The sequence below is a fragment of the Cetorhinus maximus genome, chromosome 3 (assembly GCF_964194155.1).
Source record: "Cetorhinus maximus chromosome 3, sCetMax3.hap1.1, whole genome shotgun sequence".
Lineage (NCBI taxonomy): Eukaryota > Metazoa > Chordata > Chondrichthyes > Lamniformes > Cetorhinidae > Cetorhinus > Cetorhinus maximus.
The window spans coordinates 123,956,013-123,974,589 of NC_135881.1; the positions used below are offsets into that span (position 1 = coordinate 123,956,013).

An 18,577-nucleotide genomic window follows, 5' to 3' on the forward strand; every position below is an offset into this window, starting at 1 on the left:
TCCCCCCAAATGCTTGTCACACTGAGACAACTGGTCTCACTGAACTCCGTCTTTCACACGACGGTTTCCAATCTCCACTCTCGAAGAGCTCGCTCTGGAATCTTCTCCTAAACGACGCTTTCTTTCAGATGCCTTTCACAAGGGTCCACCTCCAGGGTTTCGAACTCTCCTTCTTATGTTCTTCTTCCCTGGATCACCACATACATTTAAGTTTTCTTCCATGCACACTCTCTCTCACTGACTCAGCCATGCTAACAAAACACCACTGCTTCACGTCCTCATAGTAAAAGGTTACAGACCTTCGGCTGTCCCCTTTGGATCTTCTGGCTTCTCGCAAGCCATTTTTGCTTCAAGTCTGCTTCCTGTAGCTTTCTTCTCTTTAAGCTTGAAGCCTTCTTCTCTGCTCCTTACTTTTATTTCCCATCCTTGTCCTTTGACTGGACTGTCCTCTTGAGACCTTTCCTGTTCCACTCCCCTGGATCTTGGGACTTTCTTCTTTAGTTTCTTGAACCTGCTCCTGCAGTTCCTTCTGTGCAGCCTGCCTGAAATACTGGCTTCAACTGAACTGAAACTGCTTTTCTAGTTTTCTCTGTCTCTGTGGGTCACACTCTCTGGACCCTGTTGCTAGGTAACAGCATAGTTTTTGCTACTTTGTTTTAATTTCCCTAAAGCATTACCCATCTTGATAACACAGCTCTCCACCTCAAGGGTCACAAAACTCATTATAATGCAGCCACACAAACAAAGCCTTAGACCTCCTGTCTCCACCCTAAAATGAAACTAGATCCCAGGTTTCACCTTTTTAACCCACAAATAGAAAATATACATTAAACTTAAAGATATACCTTATTACTAACACACCCAAATACACATAACTATCTCTATTTCCTAACGGTATCTTAAGCAAATTTTAGATAGCGCAAAATGTGTTTTATTATACAAGTAATTGAGAATAAGAGAATTTGAGGAAAGAAGATATTTGCTCTTAAACAAGTTTTGTTGTGGTAGGTAGGGTTGAATATCTGTACCATTGAATAATTCAATGTGTTACATCTTATGTCAGTCATATGTTGCTTCATTAAATTTGCTATATTTCAGTGGTTGACTATCTGCTGCTAAGCTTAGGTTCCTGCATGATTGTGATCAGAAACCACACATAAGGTCCTGAACTACCTGCAAAAATTGCCAGGGGAGGTTTATTGGTATAAGGAAGCATGACACCAAAACAGTTAACTCCCTTACATGAATTCAGTAATCAAAGAAAATGGTGGTTAACTAAATATATGAGTGTTGACCAAACAAATAACTTTTCTTCTATGTGTCAAGCAGCTTGGGTTAGGTTAAGAAGAAACCAAACTGTCTTGTGATTTAGGCACTGTGCAATGAAAAATCTTGACCCTTATTAACATAGCATATTATTTTGCTGAAGTTCCCACAGGCACAGTTACAACTTTCCAAAATGTGTTAGTGTACTTGAGTGATACTTGTAATAAAATGGCTTGGTCTTCTGAAGTGGGATCATATTTGCGGGCGTTTAAGGTTGCAGTAAAAATATAAAAATAAAGTTTTGTATAAAATGGTAACTTGGCCCCGAATAGGCTGAAGTAAGTAGGACTCAGGAGACACACCTTGTGGTTGATACAAAGAAGGACTTGTTGCCATGGAAACTTTCATAACGGAGTCACAGCGAGGACAATTAATACAAGGGGTGTCAATCTATTCCTAAACTATATTCAAAGACTATAGGTGACATGCCAAAGTTGGAGTGCTATTAAGAGAATGTGCAGGAAGCCCTTGTTCTGCCTTGCTGATTCTTCCAGAATACTCTTCCATAGTTGTTCTGATACAAAGAAGAGAACATGTGCTACACTACTACACAGGCCATCTATTGGGCCTCAACAAAATGTCCTAGGAAACCCTAAATATATGTACAAAGCTCTTTTAAAGTATTAGTATTGTACAAGCCACCTTTTCTAATAGGGGTATGCATTTTTGAGTCAGAAGGTTTTCTTTCTTTTGTGAAGCAATTCTCAATTATGCACGAGCTGTAGATATTTAATCCTAGGTCTGTAATTTTCTGGTTATATACTAAAGGATCTATTAGTAATCCATGGTCCATAATTTTCTGGCATATAATAAAATTCCATTTTTAATATAAAGCTTTGGTTTATGCCTGGAGTTTCTTATAAGTCCAATAAATTAAATGTAACATTTTGATTTTGGGTTTAAAAGTATTCCCCAGATTAAAGATTAAAATATTCTGTCTTTCACCCTACCCGGCCAGACTACATTTATGAAGGAAAGGAGGATAAAGATTCAGAGGTTTAGGGTCTCTCTACTCCTATGGTTTGTCACAAAAAAGACCATATCTGGACGGTTCCTGCAGCCCTCATTACTCACATCCCTCTATCCTGCTTCCTTCTGTGTCTATTCTGAAAATAATTCTCTCCCACATCACTTAACTTCACTTTCAAACCCCAACTGTACTTTTGCCCTCTGTTCACTGGTTTGCTCAACCATTCCCTCACCTCTACCTTTGATGCCTTTGTCTCAGCAAAACCTTTACTCTGACCCATCTCAGTTGTTCTCCTATTAGGACCCATTTCTTTGAACCTGATCAGGTTCCAATTAAAGGTCATTGATCTGAAATGTTAACTCTTTTGCTTTCTCGACAGATGCTGCAAACTTGCTATTTCCAGCCTTTTCTGGGTCTATATACATGTTGCTGTTCAGAATGTTAAGCGTTAACAGCATAACTTTACAAGCACTAAGAAAAATAATGCAACAATCAACAAAGAATGTATATGCCAGGTAGGCTAAGCTAGGAAGAAAGTAGACAATGACTCATCATTATCATAGTTAGCTCCAGAGCATCACTTAGGAAAGTAGCTCTGTCGACACCAAGACTTGTCATTTGTCAGCCCAAGCTTGTCTTATGCAGATCCTACTGCAGACTGGCATGTAGTGTTTCACCATCATTGGAGTTGTGAATGGAACTGAACACTGGAATAATTAACAAACAACCCTAATCTTGACTTTATGATGGAGGAAAGATCATTGTTCAAGCAGTTGAAGATGGTTCAACTGTGAATGCTGTTCTGTGAACTTCTGTGATGTCCTGGGGATGTGCTGACTGGTTTCCAACAACTACATCTTCCTTTGCATCAGGTACTGAAGTGTTTCCCTTCGACAATCTCATTGGTACCAGTTGTATTAGGACTCCTTGGTACAATGCTTGGTCAAATGCTACTTTGATATCAAGGACAGCTACTCTTGCCTCTTTTTTGGCATTCAGGTCTTATGTTCATGTTTGGATCAAGGCTCTGATGAGGTCTGGCACTGAAACTGAGCATCAGGGAATAGGTTATTGATGAGAAGTATCTTGATGACACTATTGATGACACCTTTTATCACTTTAATGATGATTGAGAGGAGACCAATAGGGTAGTAATTGATCAGGTTAAATTTTTTTTTGCGGACAGGATATATCTGAGCAATTTTCCATTGTCAAAAAGAAGCCAGTGTAATAGCTGTATTGCAACAGTTTGGTTATGGAAGTGGTTAGCTCTGGCGCATAGGTCTTCAGTACTACAGCCAAGATGTTGTCAGCATATATAGACTTATGCTGTGGCCAACGCACTCATCTGCTTCTTAATGTCACGTGTAACATTATCCATCAACAAACAGACAGTACCACTATACATGCTATACATTTATCATTTAAGTAGTCTCTTTTCCATCAATAAACACCATGTAATTGTGTAACATTGCGGAACTTCTATTATATTCCATATTTATTTTCACATTTCTTTTTGTATTTATAGAAGGAAAAGCAGTTTCTGCTTTAGTTTTCACTCTTAGCATTCATTATATTTGGCAGAATTGTCCCAGGTTTGCACTAAGTGTAATACCAGGCAGGAAAAATGACGCTTTACCTGCTGACCGCAAGGGCAGCTTTTCATGCCATATCGTCCCAAACCCACCACATTAATTATGCATTCCCAGGATACACGCCATTTCCATGGCAGGCGGGCTCCGATTCGCCCATCACGCTGTCACCTCACTGCTTCATCACGCCAGGCATCACGTTTAAAGTACAGCCGTGCTCAGTGCTTCCAGCCCAAGACTGCAGCAAAGAAGACAAGGCCCCAAAAGACAAGATGACTGCAGCCCTGGAGCACCTTTTGAACGCCATGGAGGCCCGCTGTGATGTCCTCCACCCCCGGTCTGGCTGCAGGAGCAGCAGCAACATTACCACTCTGGCTTGGTAGGCGATGGCAGTGGGGATCAGTGCCAGTGTTGCACAGAAGAGGTTAGCCACCCAATGCAGATAGAGGATGAATGATCTCATCCATGCTGCCAGGATAAGGCAACCATCTCATCACTGTAAACTCACACATTCAAGTCCATCACACATTCAATGGCATCTCACTCACTGCCAGCTCAAGGGACATCACCACCTGTTCTCACACATATACCCTCACATCTTCATCTGGCCTCACCTCCTCTGGAGACTGCCTCCTCAGCCCTCACCATCTTGAGGCCACTTGCACAGATCAACATCTGTCCCCACACACACCCTGGGATACCCCACTTTCGCAGTACAGCTCTCATCCTGCAGCCTTTTCCCTTGCCTGCGGCCACCGCCCCCTTCCCCAGGCAAGCCCTAGCCCGGCAGCCATTGAAAAGCCACCCACAATTGGCTGACCTGGTAGGTAGAGTGGTAGTGATGTGGTGCTGTCTGTGGAGCCTGGCGCTGATGACTGTGAGTGCTGACCAAAGCAAGATAGGCAAACAAACCTCAAAGTCCCAAGCAAAGTGCAGCTCGCCAAGTGCTTGCCTTATATACGCTGCTGTGAAACACGTTGGTGTGTTTCCCGCCGACGTGGGTGGATAATTCAGCATGGGGGGATGAATCCTGCGGGCTGGCCTTATAATGATATGCTGATGTATTACAATGAGCTTCCTGACATCTGATGGCAGGGAAGGCGACCCGCCATTGAAGGGCTGAGCAGACGGTCGCAAACTGGTTTCACAACATCGTGAAACCAACTTTTGCCCTGCTCGTCATATTGTCCACTCACGCCACTGAACAAACCCAATGCCAGTGGACACAGAAAATCCCAGCCATTGTTATTCATGATGCTATTACTTTAAGCGGAAACCGTACCCAACTGAAATGAGCCAGCAAACAGACAATTCTTTTATTCAGCTTGTGATTTTACTTCTTGCCAGATATTTAAGAGCCTTGTGTAGCTTGTTCAGCATATCTTACCCTTTCAGCTCATTTATGGATGTAGAAAGTATCAAGTTGTGGCCTAGAAAGTACAGAGAGGCTATTAGATCACTCCACTGCACCAATTCCCCAAGTGGGCCTCCTTTAAAGACATTCTCGACAATCTTAAATCCTGATTCCTTTGTCAAAAGGCCTAAATGAAGTAAAATCTAACCAAAAAGAGAAAATTATTAGTTCTTTTCACAAAATAAATGGTAGTTTAAAAAAAAACAAATTATAAAGGATTATTAAGATGGTTGTTGAGGCTCTAATTTATAGTTGAAAAGGGGCAATTAGATTTTGTTTATGTGAATTTGTACTAATTTAATTCACATTTCTTTGACACGAGTCAATCCCAATCTAAATTTGGATTTGGACACTTCTGCAAACTCCAGTTCAAGAAAATGTCTGATGAATTACTGTCAGCAATAAAATAATCATGAACATAATTGACTGAAATTTCTACCACACATTGCAAATCAAGAGAGGCAGAGAAATGAAACTTTGAAACAGCACACATAGAATCTATAAATGTAATGTTTGTGATTGAATTTTTAAAAAAATCTAAATGGATTATCCTTTCCTGTTAAAAGATAAATAATAACACAAAGTAAAGCAAACTGGTCTTGATGTATGATGTACTTATGAAATTGCATTAGATTTGTTAGTATATTTTGCTTGTACTTGATTTCAAGTGGGCATCCCGAATGGCTCTTTGTGTAAGTGCACATGTGATGTGGGACTTAAATATACAGACAGGAAGGCTCCTATTTGAAAGAAAGGGAACATTTAGCTATTGTTCCTGTTCCTGATTACTATTCAGTGATTTCTGCTGTAAAATGTTCATAGATTTGCATTTGTGCAGATACTGGATGAGGACAAGATTGAGATAGATCAGAAAGCACCTCATGGTTGAAGAGCCTGCTGAACGATGAGAAGTTGGGCAAGCTATTAGAGGGCTGTCAGCATCCATAGGACCATATTCTGGTAAGATGTAGAACTTTTAGAAGAGCAGAGGAGGGGGAAAAACAATTAATAGGGAAAAAATATTTTACTTTTCTTAGTACAATAGCTGATTTGCTGCCCATCGTGACCTCTCCTTTCATGTAGATTGAAGTCTATGGGCAGAATTTTGTGGATCTAGTCCCTGCTGGAAGGGCGAAGACTATTTGTGGGTCAGGAACCAGATTTTAATTGGTGAGCTTAGTCACGGCTCTTTCCCTGAGCCATAGCATTAACGTGCCGCCTCCGGGTTCTGTGGCCAATTCGGGGGTTTGGCAGGAAATTTCCAAACTGTCAAAGGAAGGATTTCTAGTTAAAGGGACTACAGCTTGTGTTGCATGGGCTCACCAGCACTTAGATTTAATGAGGTTGCAGCTACCACAGGAATGGTGAGGAGACCTGGGAAGGCTGCATCCTGGGGGTCTCACTCTTTACCTGGAGGTGCTGCTGTGGGATCGAGGGCTACAGTGAGATGAGCTCTTCCAACAATGGGAGGAAGATGATAACCTCGCCAACCAAGCAGGTGTGGATGGAAGTGACTGAAGAAGTCAGCAACCTAAGTGTTATCCCTCCAACCTAGGGACAGTGCACCAAGATGATCCAGGACCTCAGGAGTGTGGGAAAGGTGAGTGACATAACACATTCAGGTGCCAAGCCCTACATTTTGACTTTCCAACATTCTCCATTTATAGCAAAATAAGACAAGGATAATGTCGCTTACTGCTATTCATATATAAATATTGTGGCAACTTCAGGTGAGGGCAGGTTTGTAATCAAACCCTGGCATCCAAAAGTTGCAGTTCAAGTTTTGCCACTCTGCTCCAGTGTCAGCTTTGTGATAATGGCATCTTGCTGTTGCTTCACCTTTGCAATGCTTTGAATGGTGTACGGTTGCTGTATTTGCACAGTAGATATGTAGGAAACTCATCACAGAAGGGTAAATCTTGTCTGTTTCAGTGCAAATACCCTTTTAATGATGTGATGTGTGTTCATTACTGCTGGTCAGCCTCTCTGGAAAATCTGATTACTTGTCACAATACCTTTACTAGCTACACACTACTGACAGACTTATCATGGGTTAGCTTGTTCTAATACTTAATACACACATATGATAGAAGCCTGCTTTAATTAAGCTACGTGGTATTTGACTGCACCAGGTCTAAAGGCAACATGTGTGATCATGACTGGGAAACTAAGATTCATATAGACAAAAAGCTGTTCAGAAACAGCAACAACTTGTATTTACATAGCACCTTTAATGTAGTAAAACATCTCAAGCCGCTGCATAGAAAGCTATAAAACAAAATTTGATACCTAGCCACTTAGGAAGTTATTAATCAAATCAAAAGTTTGGTCAAAGTTGTAGATTTTAAGGATCGTCCTAAGGAAGAGAGTTTTAGGGAGAAAATTTCAGAGCTTAGGGCTTGGCAGCTGAAGGCAGGTTATCAATGATGGAGTGATTAAAATTGGGAATGCTCAAGAGGCCAGAATTGGATGAGATATCTTGGAGGATTTTAGGACTGAAGGAGATGATGTAGACAGGGAGGGTGAGGCAATGGAAAGATTTGAAAACAGGGATGAGAATTTTAAAATTGAGGCATTGCTTAACCAGGAACCCATTTATGCCAATGAGCATAGGGATAATGGATGAGCAAGACTTGGCACGAATTAGGACACGGGCATAAGAGTTTTGAACAACTTCCAAGTTCAGGGATGGTAGAATGTGGTAGGCTGCTTAGGATTGTGTTAGAATAGCCAAGTCTAGAGATAATAAAGGTATGGATGAGCATTTCAGCAACAGACGAGCTGAGGCAGGGGAGGAGTTGGGCAATGTTAGAGATAGAAATAGGTGGTCTTAGTGTTGGCACAAATGTGGTCGAAAGTTCACCTCAGGGTCAAATATGGCACCAAGATTGCAAAAGTTTTGATCAGCCTCACTATTGCCAGGGAGAATGACAGAGTTTGTGGTAGGGACCAAAGATAATGGCCTCTGTCTTCCCATTATTTAGTTGGGAAACAGTCAGAATGCCCACAGCCTGTGGTTACTGTTAAATTGCAGAATAACAATAAAGCCTAGATGTCCTGTGTATGCATACAGCTCAAAAACTTGAGAATTACACATATCACAGATAAAATATGTTAAATAATGCAGCCAATTGTTTTCATGGTTTTGACATTATGGAAAGTCAAGCAATCATTCTCTGGTCCTGATAACTCCGCAACATGTAAACTGTTCTCAATTGCTATATCATCTAATCAAATAACAGATTAAATATTGCCACAATAAGGATAGGGTTTGCAAAGGAGAATATTGTGCTTTTTCCTTGTGGGAAAGCAGCAAATGGGGGAACCTGCACTGGGGACCCACAAGAGCTCGCCTTCTGCCAATTACCTAAAACAGGGTGTTGTTAAAAATTTGATATTTGCATTTGTCTCCTCCAGCATCTGTTCCATGGTTGACGGCTTGCTTCCAGGACCTCTGTTGCCAAAACAGTGAGTGTGGATGAAGGCATCCTTGTCATACTTATCCTGTACCAGTTCCACCAACATACCTGGCCTCACTGACCTACATTGGTTTTTGACCTTACAATAACTAAAATTTAAAGTTTTTATCCATTTATACTGTGATTGTCCCCTCATCTCTGTAACTTCCTCCAATGCTATAATCTCACTCTTCTCCAAATTCTCCATTCCTCTGGCATCTCCTCCCCTTTTCCCTATCATTGACAGCTGTGACTTCAACTGCATCAACCCCACACTCTCGAATTCCCTCCCTGACCACTCCACCTCTCCACCTTCCTCCTCCTCTTTTAACTAAAGCCTATGTCTTTGATCAAGGTTTTCACTTCTCCTACTATCTCTTGATTAGGTTTAGCATTCATTTTCATAAAGCACACCTTGATACGCTGTCTGTGTCCACAGATGCTATATCGATGCAAGTTGTTGTATATTCCTATGTTCCAAACAACCATGTCAATGTTTTCTCCTCTAAGTACCATGCAACAAAATTGTATGGGAACTTCACCAAATGCGTGTATTTTTTTCTTTGAAAAAAGTTGTTTACTATATAAAAATCAGATATTTAGGTGCATAATACATATGATGTAAGTAATAATACACATTAAATGCAAGTGCAATTGCATTTTAACCTAACTGTCTTTTCTTAAATGGCTTGCAAATATGTTTTTCCAAAAAAACAATTAAGAATTTTAAGCTAACGTGTCAATAAAGTTGTACCTTTCTCTTTGGTCGATTTTCTAAATTCTGTTTCTTTGCCAGTGCTTTCATATCTGCTATCCAGTTCTCCTTCATCCTTTCTATTCTTAGTTTTATCCATGTGAGTTCTTCACGTGCAGCCAGTATTTCTAGCAAACCGCCCAGGCTGGAGACAACCTTGGCCTAACAACAAAGATAATAGTGATTCCAAAGCAACAGTACAGAAAAATAATGTAGAAATGGAAGAAAGAATAATAATTAAGTACTATGATTTTCTTTCCTGTAGCAACATTGCTGCTATTACCCTGAATGCTTCCTGATGCAAATTTTGGTTCAGCATCAGGTATTCTCTCAGGTGCAGCAGTGCTGATTACTGCAATAAGGAGTATACCTAATTACATTTGGGTATTGTGTAATATCTAACTATATTATAGGGTAACCCAGAAGTTTACGAATAGGCAGCCTTTATGATTTCACATGAATTAAATATTGGGCAGATTGAAGACATTGTTTTCAGTCCCCGCTCCAAACTCTATCCCCGAGCTATTGACTCCATCCCTCTGTCTAGCAATAGCCTGAGATTAAACAAGTCTGTTTGCAAACTTCGTGTCACATTTGACCCCTAGATGAGCTGCTGACCACAGATTCACGCATCATGAAGAATGCCTATTTCCACCCCCATAACATTGCATGACTTTGCCCCTATCTCAGCTCATCTGCTGCTGAAACCCTCATTCATGCCTTCATTACCTGTAGATTGACTATTGCACTGCACTCCAGGCTGATCTCCCACATTCTATCCGCTGTAAACTTGAGGTCATTTAAAATTCTGCTGCCCTTGTCTTAACTTGCACCAAGCCCTGTCTACCTATCACCCCTGTGCTCACTGACCTACACTGGCTTCTGGTCAAGCAATATCTCGATTTTAAATTTTCATCCTTGTTTTTAAATTCTGTCATTGCCTTACCCATTCATCTCCCCATAACCCCTAGAGAAACCCGCACACCTCCAATTCTGGCCTCTTGAGCATCCCTAATTTTAATCGCTCCACCATTGGTGACTGTGCCTTCAGTTGCCGAGGCCTTAAGCTCTGAAATACCCTCCCTACACCTCTCTGCCTCACTTCTCTTCTTTAAGACGCTTCCGAAAACTAACCTCTTTGACCAAGTTTCTGATCACCTGACATAATATGTCCTTATGTGGCTAAGTGTCATATTTTGTTTTATAATGCTCCTGTGAAATGCCTTTGGGACATGGTGGAAATAGGCGGTTTTAGTAATAGCATGAATAAGTGGTTGGAAACTCATCTTAGGATCAAATGTGACACCAATTTTTGCAAACAAACAAGTTTAATTTCAGACTGTTGCCAAGGAGAAGGATAGAGTTGGTGGCTAGGTAACAGAGTTTGGAGCAGGGACCGAAAACAATCATTACAATCTTCCCAAAACCACAATTTTCACAAAAATCACTGCCAAGCATAAACAATACAAAATACATTTACTGTATTTATGGAAAGACTGTGGAAGACAAAAAAATTATATGCAGATAATTGTAAACAATATGATTCTTAAAATATAACTATATTAGAATTAGGGAAAACTGTTGCTACAGATGGTGTGTTTCTAAAAACAGTTAAAATACATTAATGATTCGCCTCTCTCACCTTGGGTTTTAAGGCATCATACTCAGCAATCTCATTTATTCTTACTGGAAGCATGGGGCAGAAATTTTCAACCTGAAGAATTTTAAAATTTAAACAATGAATACACAGCATTAAAATGGAACAATGTAACACAAAGAAGAGAGAGAGAGATTTTGTTCGTTTTTTTCTGTAACTTGGATGAGAACCTGCTGCTAATCCCCTCACTCTGAAACTAGTTGTTAGAAGGCATACAAAAAAGGCCCTGGATGATTGTCCCTTCAATTTTCTTTCTTTTGCAGTGGAAGTGCCTGGCTCTTGTACAGGTGAACTCACCTGGTGCTTTCCTAAATGGTGGATTCTTGCTCATTACCAAGTTGCCGGAAACTGCACAAGTCCCACTTTCCAACTACACTTCAAACCTAGATCTAAAGCTTTCCATACGGTTTGTTGTTCATTCTTCCAGTTTACAGCATCAGCAATACCATAATCTGTTAAGTCATCTTTGCAGATTTACCGTTCTATTCTATAAGGGCATCCTACCTATTTCACTGCTGAAGATTGCTCAGTTCTTGCAAGTCTCCTCCACTCTATGCATTTTTTAACAATATATTAATTCAGGGAATGTGGGTGTTGCTGGCCAGCATTTATTTCCCACCCCTAATTGCCCTTGATCAGAGAACATTTTAAGAGTCAGCCACATTACTGTGGGTCTGGAGTCACATGTAGGCCAGACCAGGTAAGCCAGGCAGATTTCCTTCCCTAAGTGAACCAAATGGGTTTTTACAACTGGTTTCATGGTCATCATCAGATTTTTAACTCCAGATTTTTATTGAATTCAAATTCAATAATTTTGTTGAATTCAAATCTCACCATCTGCTGTGGTGGGATTCGAACCCAGGTTCCCAGAGCATTACCCTGGGTCTCTGGACTAGTCCAGTGACAATATGACTATGTCACTGCCTCTCCCTGAAACATACATTCACTGGCTTCATGATGATGAACAATAAAAAAAAATAAGGATAGACACTTCTATCATTACTCATGAAGACACACAGTATTCATTCACAGTTTATCCTAAACTTGAGCTTCCCTTTCACTTATATATTGTTTTCACTAAAAGGGATGGTCCACGTCAATTGTTTTACTGCTGTGCCCAAAGGCAAACATTCGTGCTATAACAAGTTCACCAGGAAGAAAAGCTCAATTTATATGAGCATTACCAAAATCCTATTCTATATTAGTGGCATTACGAATGCAAGACTTTATAGGATGGCTAAGTTTAAAATGTTTTCTTTAATTTAAGGTAAAACATGGTGTCGTGAAGAGGGGGATGGAGGTGGTAATGTTACAAATATCGTTACAAAGTGGGGGGTGGGGGGGTGGGCGGGGAAGTAAAAAGTAGAACTGAGTTTATAGCGTAAGTCTTTATAAGCTACAGTGTTAAGCTAAACGTGCTTGCTTTGTTTAATTTTTTTTGATATATAATAAAGTTTGTTTTTGTTTAAAAACATGAAAACTTGTGGTGGAGTTTTGTCCATTAATCACTGGTGTTGTGTTAGTCCCAAGCACAAAGCTGGGGGTGGGTGGGGGGGGAACGGTTCTCTGTTTGAAGAAACAAGACTTGTAGAGATTTAAAGACCAAGATGTCGCCTGAGGGTGTCTTGCCACTGAAAGTCAGTTTAACGAAACTCAGGAGATTGAGTGAAGGGATTTTCAGAAGTACACTAGAAGACTTGCCCTGACATGGCAGGGAGAAGGGAGCCTGCTGAAATGCTGGGAGGGATTTGGTCTTTATCAACAAGGCTAGATAGTTGCTGTGGCACAATGTATAAACATGGAGTGGGATTTTCAGCTGTGTTAATGGGGAAAGTACCTTTTCTGTAATTTAGTGTATTAGCTACGTACTAAATAATGTTTATCTATGTTCATTTTAGTCTGTCTGTTCCAGGGAAAGTTTTAACATAGGAAATCTTGTCGTGCAATGTTTTCCGTCAGTCGCTGGAAAATTCATATTTCTTTTTAAAAGTTATTGGTCTCTACAGAAATTCTAACAGAAATTCATCTATTCATCTGTTAGGTTCCTTTTGGAGATAAATCACTGGAAAGTAACTACTTCAATGTTATTTTGTGTTCATAGGTAACTGAGTTGTACCTTTTCATCTAATAATAAAGTTCCTGCAGTAAGAGGCTGAATCTCTTAACAGTAAGGAATTTTCAATGCTTTCTGTAAAGGGTAGTTTTGCTTGTTACATTGGTTAACTCTTATAGGGCAGCCTGGAGGCAGTTACTGGCTTTCTCTAACATACATTGTCACTGAGAGCTCAGTGAACTTGTGTAACTGTACAAATTTTTGCATTAAGTTTACATTTTATAATTAATTTTGATCTAAGCTTCTAATGTTTAGGCAGGATATATGAAAATGAACAATTTACATTTGTTTGGCAGTGCGATAGTATAGAGTAGCTAGCAATTTATGAATTTCAAAATTTCCTAGCCAAGTTTCAAATGCATTATAGCACATTCATTTGAGCATCACCTACACCAAATTAATATGCCAGCAATTTTTAAAAAATACTGCTTTAATGTACTTTAAGAAGTTACTGTTTTCACAATATTTAAGATTTGCCATATGTATAAATTACATTGGCAAAGGAGATTTACAAAGTGATCAAAATCAAAATGATTTACAAATCATACATTTAATAAAACTATGCTCTATACTTTAGTTACCTAAGAACATAACGAATAAGGGCAGGTGAGTAGCAAACTGGAGGAACAGCACCTCATCTTCCGACTAGGCACTTTACAGCCTTCCGGACTGAATACTGAATTCAACAACTTTAGATCTTAAACTCCCTCCTCCATCCCCACCCCCTTTCCGTTTCTTCCCCCTCCCTTTTGTTTTTTCCTATAATTTATATAGGTTTTTCTTTTCCCACCTATTTCCATTACTTTTAAATGTATTCCACCCATCGATTATTTCACCCCACCCCCACTAGAGCTACCTTGCCTGTCCTGCTCTCCACTCTTAATTAGCACATTCTTTTAGATAATATCACCACCTTCAACACCTCTTTGTTCTTTTGTCTGTGACATCTTTTGGTTATCTCCTCCTATCACTGCTTGCTTGTCCCAACAACCCCACCCCCCCCCCCCCTTAAACCAGCTTATATTTCACCCCTTTCCCATTTCTACTTAGTTCTGTTGAAGGGTCATGAGGACTCGAAACGTCAACTTTGCTCTTCTCCGCCGATGCTGCCAGACCTGCTGAGTTTTTCGAGGTACTTCTATTTTTGTTTTGGATATTTTCACATTTCCCCACATTATACTCCGTCTTTTACTTCTTTGTCCACTTTCTTAATTGGCTATATCTCTTTTTATTATAGTTATTGTTTCACAGGATGTGGGTCTTACTGGCTGGGCCAGCATCTGTTCCCATTTGTAATTGCCCTTGAGGAACAGGCGGTGAGCTGCCTTCTTGAATCATTGTTGTGCAGGTACACCCACGCTGCGATGAGGAAGGTCGTTCCAGGATACCCAATGACAGTGAAGGAGCAGCGATATAGTTTCAAGTGAGGATGGTGTGTAGCTTGGAGGGGAACTTGCTGGTGGTGCATCTGCTGCTCTTGTCCTACTAGGTGGTAGAGGTTGCAGATTTCAAAGGTACTGTTGAAGGAGCCTTGGTGAGTTGCTGCAGTGAATCTTGTAGATGGTAAACACTGCTGCCATTGTGTGTCAGTAGTGTAGGGAGTGAATGTTTAAGGTGGTGCATGGGGTGCCAATAATGTGGGCTGCTTTGTCCTGGATGGTGTTGAGCTTTTTGAGCGTTTTTGGAGCTGCACTCATCCAGGCAATTGGAGAGCATTACAGCACACTCCTGGCTCTTGCCTTGTAGATGGTGGACAGGCTTAGGGGAGTCAGGTGGTGAACAGAATTCCCAGCCCCTGACTTGCTCTTATAGCCCAGTATTTATATGCTGGTCTAGTTCAGTTTCTGGTCAATGGTAACCCCTGGAACGTTGATAGTGGAGGATTCAGCAATGGTAATGCCATTGAATGCCAAGGGGAGATGGTTAGATTCTCTCTTGTTGGAGATGGTCATTGCCTGGCGCTTGTGTGACATGAATGTTACTTGTCACTTATCAGCCCAAGCCTCAATGTTGTCCAGGTCTTGCTGCATATGGACTGGGACTGCCTCAGTATGAGAAGGCACGAATGCTGAACATTGCGCAATCATCGGCGAGCATCCCCACTTCTGACCTCATGATGGAGGGATGGTCGTTGATGAAGCAGCTGAAGTTGGTTGGGCCTAGGGCACTACCCTGAGGAACTCGTAGTGATGTCCTGGAACTGAGATGACTGACCTCCAACAACCACGACCATCTTCCTTTGTGTTAGGCATGACTCAAACCAGTGGAGAGTTTTCACCCTGATTCCCATTGACTCCAGTTTTTCTAAGGTTCCTTGATACCACACTTGGTCAAATGTTGCCTTGATGTTAAGGGCAGTCACTCTCACCTACTTTGGGAGTTCAGCTCTTTTGTCCCTGTTTGAAAAAAAGCTGTAATGTGGTTAGAAGCTGAGTGGCTCTGGCAGAACCCAAACTGAGCGTCAGTGAGCAGGTTATTGCTGTGGAAGTAGCACTGTCGATAACATCTTCCATCACTTTGCTGGTGATCGAGAGTAGACTGATGGGGTGGTAATTAGCCAGGGTGCATTTGTCCTGCTTTTTGTGTACAGGACATACTTGGCAATTTTCCACATAGCCGGGTAGATGCCAGTGTTGTAGTTGTACTGGAACAGCTTAGCTAGGGGCAAGGCTAGTCCTGGAGCATAAATCTTCAGTCGTATTATGGAATGATAGGTCAGGGCTCATAGCCTTTGCAGTACCCAGTGCCTTCAGCCCTTTCTTGAGGGGGTTAAGTGAATTGAATTTGCTGAAGACTGGCATCTATCATGCTGGGGACCTCAAGAGGAGTTCAAGATGGATCATCCACTTGGCACTTCTGGTTGAAGATGGTTCCAAATGCTTCAGCCTTGGCTTTTGCACTGATGTGCTGAGCTCTCCCCATCATTGAGGATGGGGATATTTGTGGAGCCTCCTCCTCCAGTGAGTTGTTTAATTGTCCACAACCATTCACAACTGGATGTGGCAGGACTGCAGAGCTCAGATCTGATATGTTGGTTGTGGGATCACTTAGCTCTATCGCATGCTGTTTCTGATGTTTGGCATGCAAGTAGTTCTGTGTTGTAGCTTCACCTCATTTTTAGGCATGCCTGATGCTGCTCCTGACGTGCCCTCCTGCACTCATCATTGGACCAGGGTTGATCCCCCAGCTTGATGGTAATGGTAGAGTAAGGTTATATCGGACCATCAGGTTACAGATTGTGTTTGAATACAATTCAGCTACTGATGGCCCACTGTGCCTTATGGGTGATTAATTTTGAGTTGCTAGATCTGTTCAAAATCTTCAATAGCTTGTGCTAGTGCAAAAACACTTGATGGAGGGTATCCTTATTGTGAAGATGGGACTTTGTGGTCACTCCTGCCAATACTGTCACAAACATACACATCTGTAATAGGTAGATCGGTGAGGATGAGGTTAAGTAGGTTTTTCCCTTTTATTGGTTCCCTCACCGCCTGCTACAGACCCAATCTGGTAGCTATGTCCTTTAGGATTTGGTCAGCTTGGTCAATAGTAGCGCTACGGAGCCACTGTTGGTGATAGACATTGAAGCCCCCTACCCAGAGTACATTCTATGCCGTTGCCACCCTCAGTATTTCCTCCATGTGGTGTTTGACATGGAGGAGTAGTGATTCATCAGCTAAGGGTTGTGGGGAATGTGACAGGGTGGGCAGGGTGGCAGTAGGTGGTAGTCAGGAGGTTTCTTGGGCCCATATTTGACCTGATGTCATGAGACTTCATGGGGTCCGGAGTCAATGTTGAGGACCTCCAGGGCAACTCGCTCTCGACTGTGCCACCACCTCTGGTGGGTCTTTCCCAGGTGATGGTGATGTCTAGGACATTGTCTGTAAGGTATGATTCCCTGAGCATGACTATGTCAGGCTGTTGCTTGACAGCTGTCCCAATAAGCTGTTAGTATGGAGGATTTTGCAGGGTTGACAGGGCTTGGTGCACCATTGTTGTTGTTTCCAGTGCCTAGGTCGATGCCGGGTGGTCCGCCTGGTTCATACCCTTTTGACTTTGTAGCAGTTTGATAAAACTGAGCGGCCATTTCAGAGGGGCATTTAAGAGACAACCACATTGCTGTGAGTCTGGTGTGTCACATAGGCCAGACCAGGTAAGGATGACAGATTTCCTTCCCTAAAGAACATTAGTGAGCCAGATGCAATTTTACAATTGACGATGGTTTCATGGTCACCATTACTGATACTAGGTTTTTAAATTCCAGATTCGTTAATAGAATTTAAAATTCCACCAGCTATTATGGTGGTATTTGAACCTGTGTTCCCAGAGCATTAGCCTGGGCCTCCGGAATACTAGTCCAGTGACATTACCACCCTGACACGACCTCCCCTCAGCATTCCCCTCACAGTTTACTGTCCCACCTAGTTCTGCATCATCAGCAAATCTGGATACATTCACTCTGCTCATCTAAGTCATTCACATGGATTGAAAATAGAGAATATGCAATATCTTATTTCAATAGTTTAAATAATTCCCAAGATTATAATACAAACATCCTTTAGAATACCTACTGTTCCTTCTTTAGAAAGTACAACTCAAAAATGTAACCATAAAACCATAAAATAAAATTTGGAACTGCAGCTACAAAGAATTTAGGGTCACCACCATTCAGAATTTTTCTCTCCATTTTAAATTTTAAGCCATTCTGATGAGATGAACTCCAGCTCGTTTTACATTTAAATGGTATGCTTAGACGTTGAATCATCTGATATTTATTTGACGATCACAATTAAATGATTCTTTTAATAATTTAAAGAATAGCCTGAAATCTAGTGCCAAAAGTTGAAGTGGTGAGACAAGAGGGTACAGCCATAAATTATCTCACTAAAACATGGTCCTACATCATAGGGTGATTAGCTAGAGAAATGTAAAACAATGAAGACCCCATTTTCTTCTGTAGTTGTGATCATTTGAAATTTGGCAATCTTGCTTTTGTCCTGATGAGTGCAAGACGTAAAGCTTTGGCAACATGTCTTCCTTTTCAGCAATATTCAAGCTCCATATTACTAAGTGACTGTACCTCAAATGTATTAATATTTGGTATTGGCTTGTTAAAAAAATAAGCATTACTACTGCTTTGCTTAGAGTATAAACATAAGTAGGATGTGGAATTTTATTACTAAAATATGCTTTGAAATGAATGATAGTTTGACAATTTGCCAGATAGTTAGAAATCATTTGCCTGAACTCTTTGCTATTGCACTTCCTGTTTTATTTCGCAAGATATTCAGTG

General features: G+C 41.1%; 1 protein-coding gene across 5 annotated transcripts in view; it reads right to left on the reverse strand.

The window, feature by feature from the left end:
* Window positions 1–18,577, reverse strand: part of LOC144678887 (alpha-1,6-mannosylglycoprotein 6-beta-N-acetylglucosaminyltransferase A-like) — a 121,349-nt gene that overhangs the window by 42,520 nt on the left and 60,252 nt on the right. For all 5 annotated transcript variants that reach the window (XM_078538905.1, XM_078538906.1, XM_078538904.1 and 2 more), the window contains exons 6-8: window positions 11,157–11,228; window positions 9,515–9,676; window positions 5,276–5,445 (exon numbers count right to left, since the gene is read on the reverse strand). In XM_078538905.1, coding sequence (XP_078395031.1) covers window positions 5,276–5,445; window positions 9,515–9,676; window positions 11,157–11,228 — 404 coding nt within the window. The remainder of the gene's footprint in view (window positions 1–5,275; window positions 5,446–9,514; window positions 9,677–11,156; window positions 11,229–18,577) is intronic.